The 20,496-nt window shown below is 38.1% G+C and overlaps 1 protein-coding gene and 1 long non-coding RNA gene across 3 annotated transcripts in view; one reads left to right on the top strand and one right to left on the bottom strand.

The window, feature by feature from the left end:
* Positions 1 to 20,496, bottom strand: part of LOC131754868 (uncharacterized) — a 97,163-nt gene that overhangs the window by 42,745 nt on the left and 33,922 nt on the right. The window lies entirely within an intron of this gene.
* TMEM267 (transmembrane protein 267) overlaps positions 1 to 20,496 on the top strand; it is a 30,514-nt gene that overhangs the window by 3,499 nt on the left and 6,519 nt on the right. The window contains exons 3-5 of the mRNA XM_067030959.1: positions 2,185 to 2,568; positions 6,153 to 6,251; positions 8,473 to 8,860. Coding sequence (XP_066887060.1) covers positions 8,549 to 8,860 — 312 coding nt within the window. The 5' untranslated portion in view covers positions 2,185 to 2,568; positions 6,153 to 6,251; positions 8,473 to 8,548. The remainder of the gene's footprint in view (positions 1 to 2,184; positions 2,569 to 6,152; positions 6,252 to 8,472; positions 8,861 to 20,496) is intronic.

Here is a 20,496-nt window from a genome sequence, read left to right as displayed (position 1 = left end):
ACAAATATGGGAATAAGTATTTTTTTAATGACTGCATAATTGTATGGAATTTATTTCACTAGTCCTGTATTTTGGACACATAGTTTCTAATTTTTCCTTATTATAAACAATGCTGTGCTGAACATTCATGTGTAACTCTTTGTATTTATCTAATTAGTTTCTTAGGATAATTTCCTAGAATTGGAAATCCTGAGTCAAGTGTTTGCTAATTTATTAATCATTTTTGATACATATTGTCAAATTGTCTGCTAGAAGAGTATACTCTGAGTGATCGTTTCCCCACCACAAACAAATCATTAGCAATCTTTCGTCGATCTTACATTGAAATCTCATTGTTTTAAATTAAATTCAATTGATTACCAATAAAGTTGAAATCTTTTAATAGTTTTCTTTGACCGTTTGTATTTCTTCCTTTTCCAAATTGCCTTTTCGTAGACATTGCCATGTTATTATTGGGATACGTATTTTTTCTTTTTGTTAGTTTTAAAAGCCCTTAGTAAAGTAGGGCTTCTAATCTTTTCCATCATAAATGTTCAAAATTTCCTCCATTTATTAGTATTTAATTTTGACATGCAGAAGTCTACATTTTTATATAGTCACGTCTATCGGTATTTTTAAATAATTTTGAGCTCCTCTCTAAAAGTCTAGCTAGCTGGACTATGTAGAAGTCTGTTTACAAATTCATATAAATATCCCAAATTTGATAACCAAACTGATTACAAACACTATCTGACCATGGAAAATTTTCAGGCATCTAGTCAATGAAACTGATTCCCCCCCTTTTTTTTTTTTGCGGTACGCGGGCCTGTCTCTCTTGTGGCCTCTCCTGTTGCGGAGCACAGGCTCCGGACGCGCGGGCTCAGCGGCCATGGCTCACGGGCCCAGCCGCTCTGCGGTATGGGGGATCTTCCCGGACCGGGGCACGAACCCGTGTCCCCTGCATCGGCAGGCAGACTCTCAACCACTGCGCCACCAGGGAAGCCCTTCCCTTTCTTAATTAAACCAGAGAAACGGTCTGCATTACAAAACTAATCCATGGGAATGTGACATTTTGAAATGTAAAATTGTTTGATTTAACAACTCAACCATATAAAACTGAGCATTGCACAGATGATCCAATCTCAGGTTTCTTATGATTGACTCTCCAGTAATAAGCAATTAAACCCTTTTGTAACAGACCGATTACCATTGTGGACTGGTCATCCTGCTCAGTATAGTATATTTGCGAGATTCCTCATCTAATGCATCTAAAAGGAGAAAGGAGCCCACCTTCTACTATGTAGGCTGAAAAGGCCAAATACTATCTTTTCCAACCTCCCTTGCAACTAGGGAACAGGCATGTGACCTAGGCCCAGCCAATGCCCAACTCCAAATTTTGAGAGCAAAGAAACAAATACGCCAAGAATCTTTTATGACAGCAGCAGATAGGGCAGTCCTAGCAGCAATGCCAATGATAATATCTGGTGATGGGTCAGGCAGTGTAAGCTGGGCTCAAGGGCAGAGGTCTTCACCACAGGTGTCTGGTGTCATTTTCACTGAGGTGCTTGAGGCAGAGTTTGAAGCCTGGTTCTTGAAACCTGGCAAGTCTGTGATTTCCCAATATCCTTTTAATGGTTTTTGCTTTTGCTTAGAGTGCTTTCTCTTCCGTGCACTTAAGAACCCTGACACAGGATCTGAGTGAAATAATTGTTCCTTACCAATTTGGAATTATACATACATTTCTGCCTTCCCCAAACACACACTTGACCTGTCTCAGACTTTGCATTTACCTTTCAGTACTCATATTACTCTGCTTTTGCAAGTTTATTGGCATTTACTCTTTCAAATGCCAATCTGGGGCTTCCCTGGTGGTGCAGTGGTTGAGAATCCGCCTGCCGATGCAGGGGACACGGGTTCGTGCCCCGGTCTGGGAAGATCCCACATGCCGCGGAGCGGCTGGGCCCGTGAGCCATGGCCGCTGAGCCTGCGGAGCCTGCGCGTCCGGAGCCTGTGCTCCGCAATGGGAGAGGCCCGCGTACCACAAAAAAACCACCCCCCCAAAAAAAAAAAAAAAAAAAAGCCAATCTGAACATGTTTTGTGAAGTTGCTAAAAGAAAATCCCATTTATGATTTTGATGAGAGTTACATTAAATTTATAGATTAATTTGAGTAGGATAATACCATCCATGTTGTCTTCTTCCTCAGTAAAATGGTCTGGCTCTTGGATCAGTAAAGTTCCATCAAAGGAGCAGAACTACTTTGCGTGCTAAGGAATAAGAAGTTTAGACCTGCTGTAATCATGGGGCTCGGAGGGCAGGCGCTGCAGACCGTTGCCTCTGAGTCTGTTTTTGAACCTGAAGCTGCAGCAAGTCGGGAGGGGAAGGTAGATGTGGATGAGAACAAGGACAGAATGGAACCTGCACTGGCCTCTCACCAAATCCAGTTTTGATGCTGTGGGTGACCTGCAGGAGAGGCTGGCACTCTTGACATTGGGGCTGCACATGCAGGCCCAGGATTTGGAGAAGCTGAAGGAAGATATGGTGAAGGCTGAAGGAGCTGCAGGCCTAGCTGCTTGCTCATGCCAGCAAGGTGAGCTGACAGATCAGCAGCAAGAAGTGCGAGCTCCATGGTGCGTCTGGCGCCAACCTTTAGAGTTAAAAAATGTGGCTGCTGCTTCACTTCTGCCTCCCAAGTCCCATGTACAGTGTCTCCTGTAGCCAGCACTACAAAGAACTATAAAAGGAAGGGGATTCTGGGAAATGTCCTTCCAACTTAGCTGCGTTAACATAGCACAAAGCCACCAGAGCTCTAAATAGCTGATTGATAAAGTACAGTTTTGTCATTTTCTTCACATGCATTACCTATTTAGTTTTTTCCTTGATATTTGAATTTTTATTGCTGTTGTGAACGTTCATTTTCCTGTATTTTCCCCTTATGATTATTGCTGGTATATTAATAATTTATCTCGAATTAGCCGCCTTTTGCAACTTAAATTCTAATAATTTTCAATTTATTCTCTTGGAAAGGCAGTCATTTCACTTACAAACTAATGTAATTGTTTTCTTCCTGATAAGGTAATGATACATTTTCTCTCTCCCTCCCTCTATCCCTTCCTTGCCTCATTACATTGATTAATAAAACTGCCAGAACAATATTATAATAGCTGTACTGTTTTTGACTTTAAAGGTAATGTTTCTTGGTTTTCATTCATTTTGGTTTCTTATAACCTAGCAGTTCTTAATGTTTAGTGAACATAAGAATTACCTGGTATTCGCACTTGCTAAAAATGGAGATTTCCAGGAACACATGCTACATTTTACTAAATGCCATTTAATCATTTAATAGGCAATACCTGGTGGATAACAGATACAGTGTATGATGATTTTTATTTAATTCATTCAATAAATACTTGTTGAGCATCCACTATGTGCTAAAAGATAGTGGTGAACAGATAGACAAAGTCTGCTCTCTGAGCTTTTGCTTTCTTTCCTGAAATGTTTACAGAGCATAAACACTTGAAAAGTAGGCAAGTCTTTTGGCTCTAACAGAATTATTTTCACCACCATTTAAGCTTAGTTTCTTCGAGCTAAGTAGGTCACTATTTTTCTTTTAAGCAGTTTAAAAGTGATGAATTATATATTGCATTGTGGTCAGAGAATTTGGCCTGAACATTTCCACTTTTTAGATTTTGTTGAAGTTTTTCTTGTGAATGAGTAAATGTGTAATTAAATTTTATAAATGAGCCAGAGACACTTGGAAATAATGTGTATTCTATGTAATATACACAGTTTTAGACCTGTATATGAAATAAAATTTGTAATTAAATTATTCAGACTATCTATCTTTTTTTTGCTACTTGACCTAATTCATGAAGCACAATTTGACATGTAAGCATCTTCTTATATAACTTTACTATGACTTGAATACTTTATCCCTTTTAGTCCCACTAAGTCTTTTTCCATAAATTGTAGGATTTTTAAAATTACATTTATTTATTTATTTATTTATTTATGGCTGCGTTGGGTCTTCATTTCTGTGCGTGGGCTTTCTCCAGTTGCGGCAAGCGGGGGCCACTCTTCATCACGGTGTGCGGGCCTCTCACTGTTGTGGCCTCTCCCGTTGCGGAGCACAGGCTCCAGATGCGCAGGCTCGGTAGTTGTGGCTCATGGGCCTAGCCGCTCTGTGGCATGTTGGATCTTCCTGGACCGGGGCACGAACCCGTGTCCCCTGCACTGGCAGGCGGACTCTTAACCACTGTGCCACCAGGGAAGCCCCCATAAATTGTGTTTGATGGTAGGATTACCACAGCTGCTTAATTTTGTTTGTGTTTTCTAGGTATGTATTTTCTCATCTCTTTATTTTCCGTATTGCTGAGACTTTTTGTTTGAGATGTTTTCTTATGAACAGTAACTTGGGAGATGTTGACTTCTGTTCCAATCTGTCTCTTTATAGAGAAATTTAATACATTCACATATATTATAGTATTTGTGTTTGATGTGTTTGTTTCCTTTTTTATTTTTTTGGTGGGTGGGAGTGGGAGTAAAGTTTTCTTCTTCATTTTTTTCCTCTTCTGTTTTGCTATATTGAGCAAGTTTTCTGTATTCCTCTCTTCTTCCCCTAGAAATTTAGAAGTGCTGCTCCTTATTTTTTCCCCAGAAATCATATATAAAAGTGTTATAATTTCTAAGGCAAAAATCTTAAAATTTGCAGTTGTCACATAGGGGCCATAATTTAGTTGTTTAGAACCCTATTGTCATAGTCCTGTTCTCCCAGAGCTCTGTAATTGTTGTCCCACAATATTTGGTGTTGGTGTTAATCACATTCTCTTTCTTTTGCAGATAACCATTGTTGTTGATGATGATGTTTTTTTTGGACGTGGAAACTCTTAAGGATTTTCTTTTTACTTTTTGAATTTGTTTTTTCTTTCAATACCCAACTCTTTGTCCTTTTTTTCTCCCTCAAGCTTTGGGAAAATTCTTTGAAAGTATTTTTACTCACTAATTGTGTTTTTTGAAGCATTCATTTTACTATGCATTGCTTCTATTTACTCTTTTATTTGGGCCATCAGGTTTTTTATCCCCATAATCTCTTTCTTGTTTTCAGATTGCTCCTTTTACATGAAAGGCTGCTACTGTTACCGACAATAAAATATTTTCCCTAACTTTTTAACATCCTTATTGGAGTATAATTGGCATGTAATAAACTGTACATATTTAAAGTATGCGATTTGATATGTTTTGATGTGGTTATGAGACTCTAAACCCTGAAACTGTTAAACCACAATCAAGATAATGAACGTATCTGTCCCTCCAGTTTCCTTATACTCCTTTTTAATCCTTCTTGCCCCTCCGGTTTCCATGCAACCACTGATCTGCTTTCTGTCACTTAGATTAGTTTGTATTTTCTAGAATTGTATATAAATGGAAACATACTATGTACTCTTTTAAAAAAATATTTCTAAATGAAAATTTCAAACATAAAAGGAGTATAATGGGGGCTTCCCTGGTGGCGCAGTGGTTGAGAGTCTGTCTGCCGATGCAGGGGACACGGGTTCGTGCCCCGGTCCGGGAAGATCCCACATGCCGCAGAGCGGCTAGGCCTGTGAGCCATGGCCGCTGAGCCTGCGCGTCCGGAGCCTGTGCTCCGCAACAGGAGAGGCCACAACAGTGAGAGGCCCGCGTACCACAAAAAAAAAAAAAAAAAAAAAAAAAAAAAAAAAAAAAAAAAAAAAAAAGGAGTATAATGAACTAAAGTATATCCATTATCTAAATTTAACAATTATAACATTTTCATATACTTGCTTCAATTATTTACTTTTTAAAAATAGACTTAATTTTATATATATATATATATAGCAGTTTTAGGTTTACAGGAAAATGGAGCAGAGTAGAGAGTGTTCCCATATATTCCTTCTACCTTTGCACACATTTCTCCCTATTAACTTTTTGCATGAGTGTGGCACATTTGTTACAATTAATGAACCAATATTGATACATTATTATTGACTAAAGTCCATAGTTTACATTAGGGTTCATTCTTTCTGTTATACAGTTCTATGGGTTTTAACTGTAATCTTTTTTTTTTTTTTTTGGTCTGGTTTAGTGTTATTTTAAGGTTCATTCATGTTTTTGTATGGTTCACGTTTTCTTTTTTTCCACATTTTGTTTATCCAGTTGGGTTGTTTCCAGTTTGGAGCTAATGTAAAGAAAGCTGCTATGAGCATTGATTGATGTGCATGTCTTTGTGCAGATGTTTGCTCTCATTTCTCATAGGTAAATACCTAGGAATGGAATGACTGAGTCATATGGTAGGAGTATGTTCAATTTTTTCAGAAACTGGAAAGTTGTATCATTTTACATTTCCACCAGCAGGTATGAGAGTTCTGGTTGCTCCACATCTTGTCAACATTTGGAATGGTCAGTCTTAAATTTTAGCAGTTCTAATAGTTATGTTTGGAATCTCATTGTGGTTTTAGTTTCCATTTCCCTAATAATGAATGATGTTGAACATATTTCATGTGCTTCTTGACCACCTGTATATCATCTTTGTAAAGTACCTTTTCAGATCTTTCACCCAACTTTTTATCAGTCGGCTTTTCTGTTATCATGTTTTGAGAATTCTTTGTTCTGTGTACAAATCCTTTATCAAATATGAGATATGCAAATATTTTCTCCCAGTCTGTGTCTTGTCTTTTCATTGTCTTAACATTGTCTTTCAAAGAGCAGAAGTTCTTAACTTTGATGAAGTTCAGTATATCAACTTTTAAAACAGATGGAGCTTTTGATACTGACACTAAGAACTCTTTGTATAACCCAAGGACAAAAATATTCTCCTGTGTTTTCTTCCAGAAGTTTTACAGTTTTGTTTTACTTTTAGGTCTGTGATCCATTTTGAGTTAATTTTTGTATAGGGAGGAAGGTATGGATTGAGGTTCATTATTTTTGCATATGGCTATCCAATTGTTCCAGCACCATTTGTTGAAAGGAATATCTTTTCTCCATTGACTTCCCTTTGCATGTTCGTCAAATAATCAGTTGACCACTATGTGTGGATCTGTTTGTGATCCCACTCTCTATTCTGTTGCATTGATATATTTGCCCATCTTCATAACGATACCACATTCTTCATTACTGTAGCTTTATAATAAGACTTGTAATCAGATGGTGTAAGTCCTTCAACTTAGTTCTTTTTTAAAGGTGTTTTCCTATTCTAGGTCTTTTGCATTTCCCTTTAAATTTTAGGATATATACAATGAGCTATGTATAGTTTTTATTACATAATGGAGGTTGAATCATTCTCAATAAATCATTTAGTTATTCTTTAAGTCTCAGAACTAAAACAAAACAATACAGAAACTTCAGGTATCACACAATGTTGATAACTTTAACTAGATAAGTGATTTCAATAAATCTATGCCAGGCAGGCACTCAGAATTATGATTGCCTTTTTATGTCAGTTAAGGTTCTTTGGTTAGAGGTAACAGAAAGGAAAAGGGGACTTATTGGGAAAATCCTGAGGTAGCTCATGGAAGGTGAAAGGTGAGCTGCAGGAACCAGGGCAGCTCTGAGAACCTTAGAAATTGGACCTGAGGACTTGATGTCCTTATGATTCTTTTTTCCTAGGCTATTCCATGTAGTGGAGTCCATGGTCTGTAAGAAGAAAAAACTTTCCCCATCAGCTCCACTAGGAAAAATTCTGGAAAGGAGTCTGATTGGCCCAGCTGGGGTCACCTTCATAAGCAGAGTAATCACTGCTAATCACTACTATAAAATTATTACTAATTAGTAATTGCTTGTTAATCACTACTATTAATAAGGGACACAGGGAATTTTAATTGGTCAGCTCCAGAGTTTGGGTATTTTGATGAGCAGTTTTCCCAAAGGAAGTGGATGCTGTTATCAGAAAAGGTATGGAAAGCAGTTGCTGGGTACACAGATGCAATGGATCCCCACTAATATGCAGTACACATTGATGAAAGAAAGAACTATTTGATGACCTCAAAGTAGTAGATTAGTCAGTGGGCTTTCTTAAATTTCCCTTGATACATGCTACCATCTAAACTGTTGTTCCTACAAAGCTAAGCTGTTCTCTTTGGGCCACATGGCATTTTATATATAAATGTAAGAAATACCATTTGTTTTAATACTTGAAAGTTGCTAAGAGAGTATATTGTAAATGTTCTCATCACACTCACACAAAGGTAACCATGTAAAGTCATGAATGTGTTAACTAACCTTATTGTGGTGATCATTTCACAATACATGTCTATCAAATCATCATGTTGTGTAAGATAAACTTACACAGTGCTATGTACCAGTTATATCTCAATAAAGCTGGAAAAAATAAAATGAAATTACTGATAACAGTTAAAGAAAAAAAGAAATACCAGTTTTTACAACTTGGTTTTATAGTTGTAAAATTATTCTCGATATTGTTTTGTTTATATATTATATGGCAGCCCATAATCTTCATTTTCTCTGCTTTCTATTTTAGGGTGACTGGGAATGTAAACAAGAATAAGCTGTTTGTTTCCTGATGGCTTTTAGCATATACTGACATACCATTTGTGATGGCATCCGAGACTGAGAAGACCCATGTTTTACTCCAGTCTTGTAGCACCGAATCTCTTATTTCCAGCCTTGGTCTGGGCATTTTCTGCCTAGTAGCTGACAGACTTCTTCAGTTTTCCATAATTCAACAAAATGACTGGCTTCGTGCACTCTCAGATAATTCAGTACATTGCATGATTGGCATGTGGTCATGGGCAATAGTCATTGGAATCAAGAAGAAGACTGACATTGGAGAAATCGTTTTAGCTGGATTTTTAGCCTCTGTTATTGATATAGACCACTTTTTTCTAGCTGGATCTCTATCTTTAAAGGTAAGAAACCTATATGTTTAATTTTTCTGGTCTTTCATTTTTTTTAACATCATTTTATTTATCTTCACAGCATCATTCTACTTAGAGCTAGAGAGGATTAGCCTTATTTTAAAACAGGAAAGCCCATTCTTTCAACTTTTTTGAGCACCGACTACTTCCCTGAGGGCACAGACATGTTGCTGACCACATTATATGGCATCACAAAGTGCCGTGATGCACCCAGAGCAAGGGCTCACTAATTGTACCTAAGGAGTTCCATTCTGGCTTTACAGAGGATGTGTTTAGCCAAGTCTTTTTTTTTTTTTTTAATTGAAGTATAGTTAATTTACAATGTTGTATTAATTTCTGCTGTACAGCAAAGTGGTTCAGTTATATGTACATTCTTTTTTCTAATATATTTTTCCATTATGGTTTATCATAGGATATTGAATAGAGTTCCCTGTGCTATATAGTAGGATATTGTTGTTTATCCATTACCCAAGTCTTGAAGGAAAGATTAGCTAACTGCTTTAAAGTAATGGGGGTCATTCTCAAGGCCATCCTAGTCCTTTTTGTATCAGGGTTCTTTCTTTAGGACACACTTAAAATTTTCCCCTATTCTTCATGTTTAACAGTTAATATTAAGCTCCTATGTGCTCCATAACAGCTGAATAGCTTTAAGATGATTCCTAGGCCTGGGGAATGACTGTAATGGATTCATTCATTCCTCAAGTCCCTCTTGAGGCCAAGGTGTGCATTTCAGCAGGCTGATCAGGACACAGTCCCTGGTGGAGAAATTGAGGAATTTCATTGAGGCTTTAGGGGTATAGCTTATACAGTGACCTATTAGTATTGAAAATGCACTAAGCCTAAAATGGCAGTTCAGATAATATTTTCTAAGTGTCAACAGATTTACCTACTGTTTGTGTAGTTATGATCTATAAACACTTCAGGAAAGAAATAAAGACCTGTAGAGCAAGGACTTAGCTTTGTTCACCACTGGCTAGAACGTTGTCTGGCTCACCTAGTAGGTGTTCAGTAAACGTGTTGAATGAATAAGAAATGATCTTTTGTTCTTCCTAGTATGTGTCAAGTCCCGTACCAGGTACTTCTCAGAGGTTGTCTCACTTATTTAGAAATTTAATCAGTAAGGAATCAGTAATTCCTGATTAAAGACAAATTTTAACTTTTTTTTTTGCTATAAGTGAAGGCAGCATAACATTGATGTTTAAGATTGGAATCAGAAGACCAGAGTTTAAATCCTAGTATATGGTCTCAGCAGAGCACTTTTCTTCCTTAAGTCTCAATTTTGTCATCTCTAAAATGTGGATTGTAACGTTACTTCCCTCATAGGGTTGTTGTGAGGATTAAATGAGTATGTTAAGTGACACTCCCTGGCAAATAGTTGGTAAAAAGTGTGATTTAGGAGAGCTGCCAAGATGGTGGAGTAGAAAGACCCTGAACTCACCTCTCACGAGCACACCAAAATCACAACTATCTGCAGAACAACCATCAGCGAAAAAGACTGGAACTTACCAGAAAAGATCTTCTACAGCTAAAGACATACAGAAGGAACCACAATGAGATGGGCAGGAGAGGCAGACTCCTGATACAATCAAATCCCATACCCCCTGGGTGGGTGACCCACAAACTGGAGAATAGTTATACTGCAGAGGTTCTCCCACAGGAGTAAGAGTTCTGAACCCCACGGCAGTCTTCTCAGCCTGGAGGTCTGGCACCGGGAAGACAAGCCCCCAGAGCATTTGGCTTTGACGCCAGCAGGGTTTAATTGCAGGAGCCTTACAAGACTGGGGGAGGGAGACTTCACACTTAAAGGGTGCACACAAAATCCCATGTGCACTGGGACCCAGAGCAAAAACATTAATTTGATAGAAGCCTGGGCCAGACCTACTTGCTGGTGTTGGAGAGTCTCCTGGAGAGACAGGGCAGCTATGGCTCAACCTGGAGACATAGACATTGGTGGCAGAGATATTGGGAAATATTCAAATATGTAAATACTGCTGCTGGGGGCTGCCATCTTAGCTCATTAGTGCCAAAACCTGGCCCCACCCAACAGCCTGTAGGCGCCAATGATGCCTCAGGCCAAACAACTAACTGGGTGGGGAATAGCCCCACCCATTAGCAAAGTCTGCCTAAAGATTTCTGACCCAGACACACCCCTAGACATGGCCCTTCCCACCAGAGAGCCAAGACCCTAACCACCAGTGGGCAGGCACCAGCCCTTCCCACCAGGAAGCCTATACTAGTCTCTAGACTAGCCTCACCCACCAGGGGGCAGACACCAGTAGCAGAAAAATACAGTCCTTCAGCCTGCAGACCAAGCCTGCCAACAGCAAGCCAGACCTGACCCTGAGACAAGCTGGGCCCGGGCCCTGGCCCTGCCCACTAGCATGCCAACACAATCTTTGGGACACTCCACACACTATATCCAACTGTGTCAGGAACTGCCCCCCACCCCCCCACCAACCAATGATATGAAACGAGCTTTGGGATCCCTGGGCCCTGCAGTCAGACCAGGAATGAGCTCTGCCTGCCAGTACTCCAGCACTAACCTCAGGATCTAGCTTCACCTGCCAGTGGGTAGGCAATAGCCCCAGAGTCTTTGGGACCCTGACCCCGCTCAGCAGGAAGCCAACACTAGCCATGGGGCCCCATAGAATTCTGCAACCAGCTGCCTCATAACCAGGCCCCACTAAACAGCAGCCAACAGCATCCACACAAAACAGGGCCTGGCAACCAACTGGACTAAGAGCCAACCAAGCCTACCAGGCCACCCACATAGTCAGCCCAACACAAAAGAAGGACCCACACAGCCCTCTTAGGGGGACCTCTAGACCATATAGCTTGGGTGATGAGAGGGGAGTGCACTGCTAAGTATGCATAGGATGTCTCCTACAAAAGGCTACTTCTCCAAAGTTGAGAAATGTAACTAACCTACCACATACACAAGAATAGAAATAGCAACCTATGACAGAATGAAGCAGCAGAGGAATATGTTTCAGACGAAGGAACAAGATAAAAACCCAAAAGAATTAAGTGAAGTTGAGTAGGCTATCTACCTGAGAAAGTTCAGAGTAATGATTGTAAAGATGATCAAAGAACTCAGGAGGAGAATGGATGCACAGAGTGAAAAGTTAGAAGTTTTTAACAAAGAGTTAGAAAATATAAAGAAAAACCAAACAGAAATGAAGAATACAATAACAAATGAAAAATGCACTAGAAGGGATCAATAGTAGACTTAATGATACAGAAGAATGGATCAGTGAGCTGAAAGACAGAGTACTGGAAATCACTGCTGCTGAACAGAAAAAAAGAATGAAAAGAAATAAGGACAGTTTAAGAGACCTCTGGGACAACATCAAATGCACTAATGTTTACATTGTAGTGGTCCCAGAAGGGGAAGAGAGAGACAAAGGCCCTGAGAAAATATTGAAGAGATAACAGCTGAAAACTTCCCTAACGTGGGGAAAAGAAATCGTTACACAAGTCCAGGAATTGTAGAGTCCCATGCAGGATTAACCCAAAGAGAAAGACACCAAGACACACTGTAATCAAAATGACAAAAATTAAAGATAAAGAGAGAATATTAAAAGTAGCAAGGGAAAAGCAACAAATAACATACACGGGAACTCCCATGAGGCTATCAGCTGATTTTTCAGCAGAAACTCTGCAGGCCAGAAGGGAGTGGCAGGATATATTTAAAGTGATGAAGGGGGAAAACCTACAACCAAGAACACTCCACCCAGCAAGGCTCTTGTTCAGATTTCAGGGAGAAAGCAAAAGCTTTATAGACAAGCAAAAGCTAAAAGAATTTAGCACCACCAACCCAGTTTTACAATAAATGTTAAAGGAAATTCTCTAGGCCAAAAAGAAAAGTCTGCAACTAGCAACAAGAAAATTATGAAAGGAAAAACTCATGTTAAAGGCAAACCTACAGTAAAGGTAAGAAATCATCCAAACACAAAGCTAGTAGGGAGGTTAAAAGACAAAAGTAATAAAAGTCATCTGTATCCACAATAAGTGGTTAAGAGATACACAGAACAATTAGATGTAAAATATGACATCAAGGGCTTCCCTGGTGGCGCAGTGGTTGAGAGTCTGCCTGCCGATGCAGGAGACACGGGTTCATGCCCTGGTCCAGGAAGATCCCACGTGCCGTGGAGTGGCTAGGCCCGTGAGCCATGGCTGCTGAGCCTGCGTGTCTGGAGCCTGTGCTCCACAGCGGGAGAGGCCACAACAGTTAGAGGCCTGCGTATTGCCAAAAAAAAAAAAAAAATCAAAAACCATAATCGTGAGGGCAGGAGAGTACAGATGCAGGGTATCTAAAATGCATTTGAAATTAAGAGATCAACAACTTAAAACAATCACATACATACATACATACATATATATATGTATATATATATATATATAGAGAGAGAGAGAGAGAGAGAGAGAAAGAGAGAGACACTCTGTTACAAAAACCTCATGGTAATTGCAAACCAAAAATCTCTAATAGATATACAAACAAAAAGAAAAAGGAATCCAAACATTAACACCAAAGATAGTCATCAAATCACAAGAGAACAAAAGAAGGGGGGAAAACACATACAAAAACAAATCCAAAACAATTAACAAAATGAGAATAAGAACATACATATAGATAATTACCTTAAATGTAAATGGACTAAATGCTCCAAGCAAAAGACATAGGGTGCCTGAATGGATACGAAAATAAGACCTGTATATATTCTGCCTACAAGTGACTCACTTCAGATCCAGAGACACATACAGACTGAAAGCAAGAGTATAGAAAAGAGTATTCCATGCAAATAGAAATCAAAAGAAAACCAAAATAGCAATACTTATATCAAACAAAATAGATGTTAAAATAAAGACTGTTACCAGAGATGAAGAAGGACACTACACAATGATCAAGGGATGAATCCAAGAAGAAGATATAACAATTATAAATATATGCACCCAACTTAGAAGCACCTCAATATATAAGGCAAATATTAACAGCTACAAAAGGAGAAATCAACAATAACACAATAATAGTAGGGGACTTTAACACCCCACTTACATCAATGGACAAATCATCCAGACAGAAATCAATAAGGAAACACAGCCTTAAATAACACGTTAGACCAAATGAACTTAATTGATATATAGAGAGCATTCAATCCGAAAGCAGCAGAATACACATTCTTTTCAAGTTGGAACATTTTCCAGGACAGATCACATGCTAGGCCACAAAACAAGCCTCGGTAAATTTAAGAAAACTGAAGTCATATCAAGCATCTTTTCCAACCAAAACACTGTGAGACTAGAAATCAACTACACGGAAAAAAACTGCAAGAAACACAAACATGTGGAGGCTAAACAGTATGCTACTAAACAACAAATGAATCACTGAAGAAATCAGAGGAAATAAAAAAATACCTAGAAACAAATGATAACAAAAACATGATGAGCCAAAACTTATGGGATGCAGTAAAAGCAGTTCTAAGAGGGATGTTTATAGCGATATAAGCTTACCTTCAGAAACAAGAAAAATCTCAAATAAATAACCTAACTCTACACCTAAAGGAACTAGAGAAAGAAGAAAAAACAAAACCCAAAGTTAGTAGAAGGAAAGAAATCATAAAGATCAGAGCAGAAATCAATGAAATAGACATGAAGAAAACAATAGAAATGATCAATGAAACTAAAAGCTGGTTCTTTGAAAAGGTAAACAAAATTGATAAACCTTTAGCCAGACTCATCAAGAAAAAAAGAGAGAGGGCCCAAATCAATCAAATTAGAAAGGAAAAATGAGAAGTTACAACCGACACCACGGAAATACAAAGGATCATAACAGACTACTATGAGGAACTATATGCAAATAAAATGGACAACCTCTAAGAGATGGACAAATTCTTGGAAAGGTACAGTCTCCCAAGACTGAACCAGGAAGAAATAGAAAATATGAACAGACCAATTACCAGTCCTGAAATTTAATCAGTAATTTTAAAACTTCCAACAAGGGACTTCCCTGGTGGTCCAGTGGGTAAGTCTCCATGCTCCCAATGCCGGGGGCCCGGGTTCGTAGTTGGGGAACTAGATATCCCGCATGCATGCCGCAAATAAAAGTTCGCATGCTGCAACTAAGTCTGCATGCCACAACTAAGAGTCCACATGCCTCAACTAAGAAGGCCACATGCCACAACTAAGAAGCCCGAGCCTGCATGCTGCAACTAAAAGATCCCACATGCTGCAACTAAAGATCCCGTATGCTGCAGCGAAGATCCCGTGTGCCGCAACTATGACCCGGCGCAGCCTAAATTAATTAATTAATTTTAAAAAACCAAAACTCCCAACAAACAAAAGTCCAGGATTAGTTGGCTTCACAGGTTAATTCTACCAAACAAATAGAGAAAAGTTAACACCTATCCTTCTGAAACTGTTCCAAAAAATTGCAGAGGAAAGAATACTTCCAAACCCATTCTATGAGGCCACCATCACCCTGATACCAAAACCAGACAAATATACCACAAAAAAAGAAAATTACAGGCCACTATCACTGATGAACATAGATGCAAAAATCCTCAACAAAATACTAGCAAACTGACTCCAACAATGCATTAGAAGGACCATACACCATGATCAAGTGGATTTATCCTAGGGATGCAATGATTTTTCAATATCCACAAATTAATCAGTGTGATACACCACATTAACAAACTGAAAAATAAAAACCATATGATCATCTCAATAGGTGCAGAATAAGCTATTGATAAAATTCTATATATATTATTAAAAAATTCTCCACGAAGTGGGCATAGAGGGAACATACCTCAACATAATAAAGGCCATATATGACAAACCCGCAGCTAACATCATAGTCAACTCTGAAAAGCTGAAAGCATTTCCTTTAAGGTCAGGAATAAGACAAGGATGTCCACTCTTGCTACTTTTATTCAACATAGTTTTGGAAATCCTAACCACAGCAATCAGAGAAGAAAAGGAAATAAAAGGAATCCAAATTGGAAAGAAGTAAAACTGTCAGTGTGTGCAGATAACATGGTACTATACATAGAAATTCCTAAACATGCCACCAGAAAAGTACTAAAGCTCGTCAATGAATTCAGTAAAGTTGCAGGATACAAAATTAATATACAGAAATATGTTGCATTTCTATACACTAACAATGAAATATAAAAAAGAGGAATAAAAGAAACAATTCCATTTACGATCACATCAAAAAGAATAAAATACCTAGGAATAAACCTATCTAAAAAGGCAAAAGACCTGTACTCAGAAAATTATGAGACCCTGATGAAATAAACTGAAGATGACACAGATGGAAAGATATGCCATGTTCTTGGATTACAAAATCAATAATGTTAAAATGACCATACTGTCCAAGGCAATCTACAGATTCAATGCAATCCCCATAAAATACCAATGGCATTTTTCACATAACTAGAACAAATAATTTTAAAATTTGTCTGGAAATACAAAAGACCCCGATTAGCCAAGACAGTTTTGAGAAAGAAGAACAGAGGTGGAGGCATCAGACTCCATGACTTCAGCCTATACTACAAACTACAGTAATCAAAACAGTATGGTACTGACACAAAAACAGACACATAGATCAATGGAACAGGATAGCAAGCCCAGAAATAAACCCATGCACTTATGGTCAATTAATCTACCACAAAGGAGGCAAGAATATACAATGGAGAAAAGGCAGTCTTTTCAGTAAGTGGTGCTGGGAAAACTTGACAGCTACATGTGAAAGAATGAAATTAGAACATTTTCTAACACCATATACAAAAATAAACCCAAAATGGATTAAAGACCTAAACATAAGACCAAATACTATAAAACTCCTAGAGGAAAACATAGGCAGAACACTCTTTGACATTAAATCACACCAGTATTTTTTTGGATCTGTCTCCTAGAGTAGTGGAAATAAAAGCAAAGATAAACAAATTGGACCTAATTAAACTTAAAAACTTTCATACAGCAAAGGAAATTGTAAACAAAATGAAAAAACAACCTATGGAATAAGAAAATATTTGCAAACAATGCAACTTACAAGGGATTAATTTCCAAAATGTACAAATAGCTCATATAGCTCAATATCAAAAAAACAAACAACCCAATCAAAAAATGAGCAGAAGAACTGAATAGACACTTTTTCAATGAGGAAATGCAGATGGCCAATAGGCACACGAAAAGATGATCAACATTGCTAACCATCAGGGAAATGCAAATCAAAACCACAGTGAGATATCACCTCACACCTGTTAGAATTAATATCATGAAAAAGGTTACGAATAACAAATGTTGGTGATGATGTGGAGAAAAGGGAACCCTCATACACTGTTGGTGAGAGTGTAAATTGTGTAGCCACTATGGAGAACAGTATGAAGATTCCATTAAAAACTAAAAATAGATCTACCACATGATCCTGCAATCCCACTCCTGGGCATATATCCAGAAAAGATGAAAACTCTAATTTGAAAAGATATATGCACCTCAATGTTCATAGTAGCAGTATTTACAATAGCCCAGACATGGAAGCAACCTAAATGTCCATCAACAGAAGAATAGGTAAAGAAGATGTGGTGTATGTATGTGTGTGTGTGTGTGTGTGTGTATACACACACACACACACACACAATGGAATATGTCATTTGCAGCAGTATGGATGGATCTAGAGATTATCATAACAAGTGAAGTCAGACAGAGAAAGGCAAATATATGACATCACTTATATGTGGAATCTTAAAAAAATGATATGATCTTATTTACAAAACAGAAATAGACTCACAGTCATAGAAAACCAACTTATGGTTATCAAAGGGGAAAGGTGGGGGAGGAAGGGATAAATTAGGAGTTTGGGATTAACAGATACACACTACTATATAGAAAATATTGAATAGATAGACAACAAAGACCTACTGTATAGCACAGGGAACTATATTCAATATCTTATAATAACATATAATGGAAAATAATCTGAAAATGAATAAATATATGTGTATAACTGAATCACTTTCCTGTATACCTGAAGCTAACACAATATTGTAAATCAACTGTACTTCAATTAGAAACAAAGAAAAAGTGTAATTTATAAATGCATTCATCTAGAATTTAAGTATTTCTTTTGAAATTCTTAAAAAACATTTAGGCTGTATACTGTATTTATTCCTTGATTCATTGATAAGCAGTAGTGTTAAGAATATAAGCCATAAAGTCAGGCAAATCCAGTATTAGATTCCAACTCTGCCACTTGATAACTGCACACTGTGGGAAAGTTACTTAGTCTCTCTAAGTCCCAGTTTCCTCCTCTATAAAATAATCCCTAACTCATAGGGCTATTTCTAGGATTAAATGAGATACTGTACATAAAGTATAGCATAGTGCATGTATTGATCCTTATATTTTCTAACACCTTTATTGGAGTATAATTGCTTTACAATGTTGTGTTAGTTTTTGTTGTATTAAAAAGTGAATCGGCTATATGTATACCCATATCCCCATATCCCCTCCCTCTTGCGTCTCCCTCCAACCCTCCCTATCCCACCCCTCTAGGTGATCACAAAGCACCGTGCTGATCTCCCTGTGCTATGCAGCTGCTTCCCACTAGCTATCTATTTTACATTTCATAGTGTATATATGTCAATGCAACTCTCTCACTTCGTCCCAGCTTACCATTCCCTGTCCCTGTGTCCTTAAGTCCACTCTCTATGTCTGCATCTTTATTCCTGTCCTGCCCCCAGGGTTCTTCAGAACTTTTTTTTTTAGATTCAAAATATATGTGTTAGCATACAGTATTTTTCTCTTTCTGACTTACTTCACTCTGTATGACAAACTCTAGGTCCATCCACCCCACTACAAATAACTGAATTTCATTTCTTTTTATGTTTGAGTAATAGTCCATTGTATATATACACCACATCTTCTTTATCCATTCATCTGTCGATTGACACTTAGGTTGCTTCCATGTCCTGGCTATTGTAAATAGGCTGCAATGAACATTGTGGTACATGACTTTTTGAATTATGGTTTTCTCAGGGTTTATGCCCAGTAGTGGGATTGCTGGGTCCTATGGTAGTTCTATTTTTAGTTTTTAAAGGAACCTCCATACTGTTCTCCATAGTGGCTGTATCAATTTACATTTCCACCAACAGTGCAAGAGGGTTCCCTTTTCTCCACAGCCTCTCCAGCATTTATTGTTTGTAGATTTTCTGATGATGGCCATTCTCATCGGTGTGAAGTGATACCTCATTGTAGGTTTTTTTTTTTTTTTTTTTTTTTTTTTTTTTTTTTTTTTTGTGGTACGCAGGCCAGTCACTGTTGTGGCCTCTCCCGTTGTGAAGCACAGGCTCCGGACACACAGGCTCAGTGGCCGTGGCTCACAGGCCCAGCCGCTCTGCGGCATGTGGGATCTTCCCAGACCGGGGCACAAACCCATGTCCCCTGCATCAGCAGGCGGATTCTCAACCACTTCACCACCAGGGAAGCCCCTCATTGTAGTTTTGATTTGCATTTCTCTAATAATTAGTGATGTTGAGCAGCTGTTCATGTGCTTCTTGGCCATCTGTGTGTCTTCTTTGGAGAAATGTCTATTTAGGTCTTCTGCCCATTTTTTGATTGTTTTTTTTTTTTAAATATTGAGCTGCATGAGCTGTTTATATATTTTGGAGATTAATCCTTTGTCTGTTGATTCATTTGCAAATATTTTCTCCCATTCTGAGCGTTGTCCTTTTCCCTTGTTTGTAGTTTCCTTTGCTGTGCAAAAGCTTTTAAGTTTCATTAGGTCCCATTTGTTTATTTTTGTTTTTATTTCCATTACTCTAGGAGGTGGATCAAAAAAGATCATGCTGTGATTTATGTAAAAGAGTGTTCTTTCTATGTTTTCCTCTAAGAGTTTCATCGTGTCCAGTCTTACATTTAGGTCTCTAATCCATTTTGAGTTTATTTTTGTGTGTGGTGTTAGGGAATGTTCTAATTTCATTCTATTACATGTAGCTGTCCAGTTTTCCCAGCACCACTTATTGAAGAGACTTTCTTTTCTCCATTGTATATCCTTGCCTCCTTTGTCATAGATTAGTTGACCATAGGTGCATGGGTTTATCTCTGGGCTTTCTATCTAGTTCCACTGATCTATATTGCTGTTTTTGTGCCAGTACCATATTGTCTTGATTACTGTAGCTTTGTAGTATAGTCTGAAGTCAGAGAGTCTGATTCCTCCAGCTCTGTTTTTTTCCCTCAATACTGCTTTGGCTATTCAGGATCTTTTGTGTCTCCATACAAATTTTAAGATTTTTTTGTTCTAGTTCTGTAAAATATGCCATTGGTAACTTGATAGGGATTGCATTGGATCTGTAGATTGCTTTGGGTAGTATAGTCATTTTCACAATATTGATTCTTCCAGTCCAAGAACATGGTATATCTCTCCATCTGTTTGTGTCATCTTTGATTTCTTTCATCAGTGTCTTATAGTTTTCTGAGTACAGGTCTTTTGTCTCCCTAGGTAGGTTTATTCCTAGGTATTTTATTCTTTTTGTTGCAATGGTGAATGGGAGTGTTTCCTTAATTTCTGTTTCTGATCCTTCGTTGTTAGTGTATAGGAATGCAAGAGATTTCTGTGCATTAAC

The sequence above is a fragment of the Kogia breviceps genome, chromosome 4 (genome assembly GCF_026419965.1).
Source record: "Kogia breviceps isolate mKogBre1 chromosome 4, mKogBre1 haplotype 1, whole genome shotgun sequence".
NCBI lineage: Eukaryota > Metazoa > Chordata > Mammalia > Artiodactyla > Physeteridae > Kogia > Kogia breviceps.
This window is presented reverse-complemented; position numbering and strand designations above follow the sequence as displayed.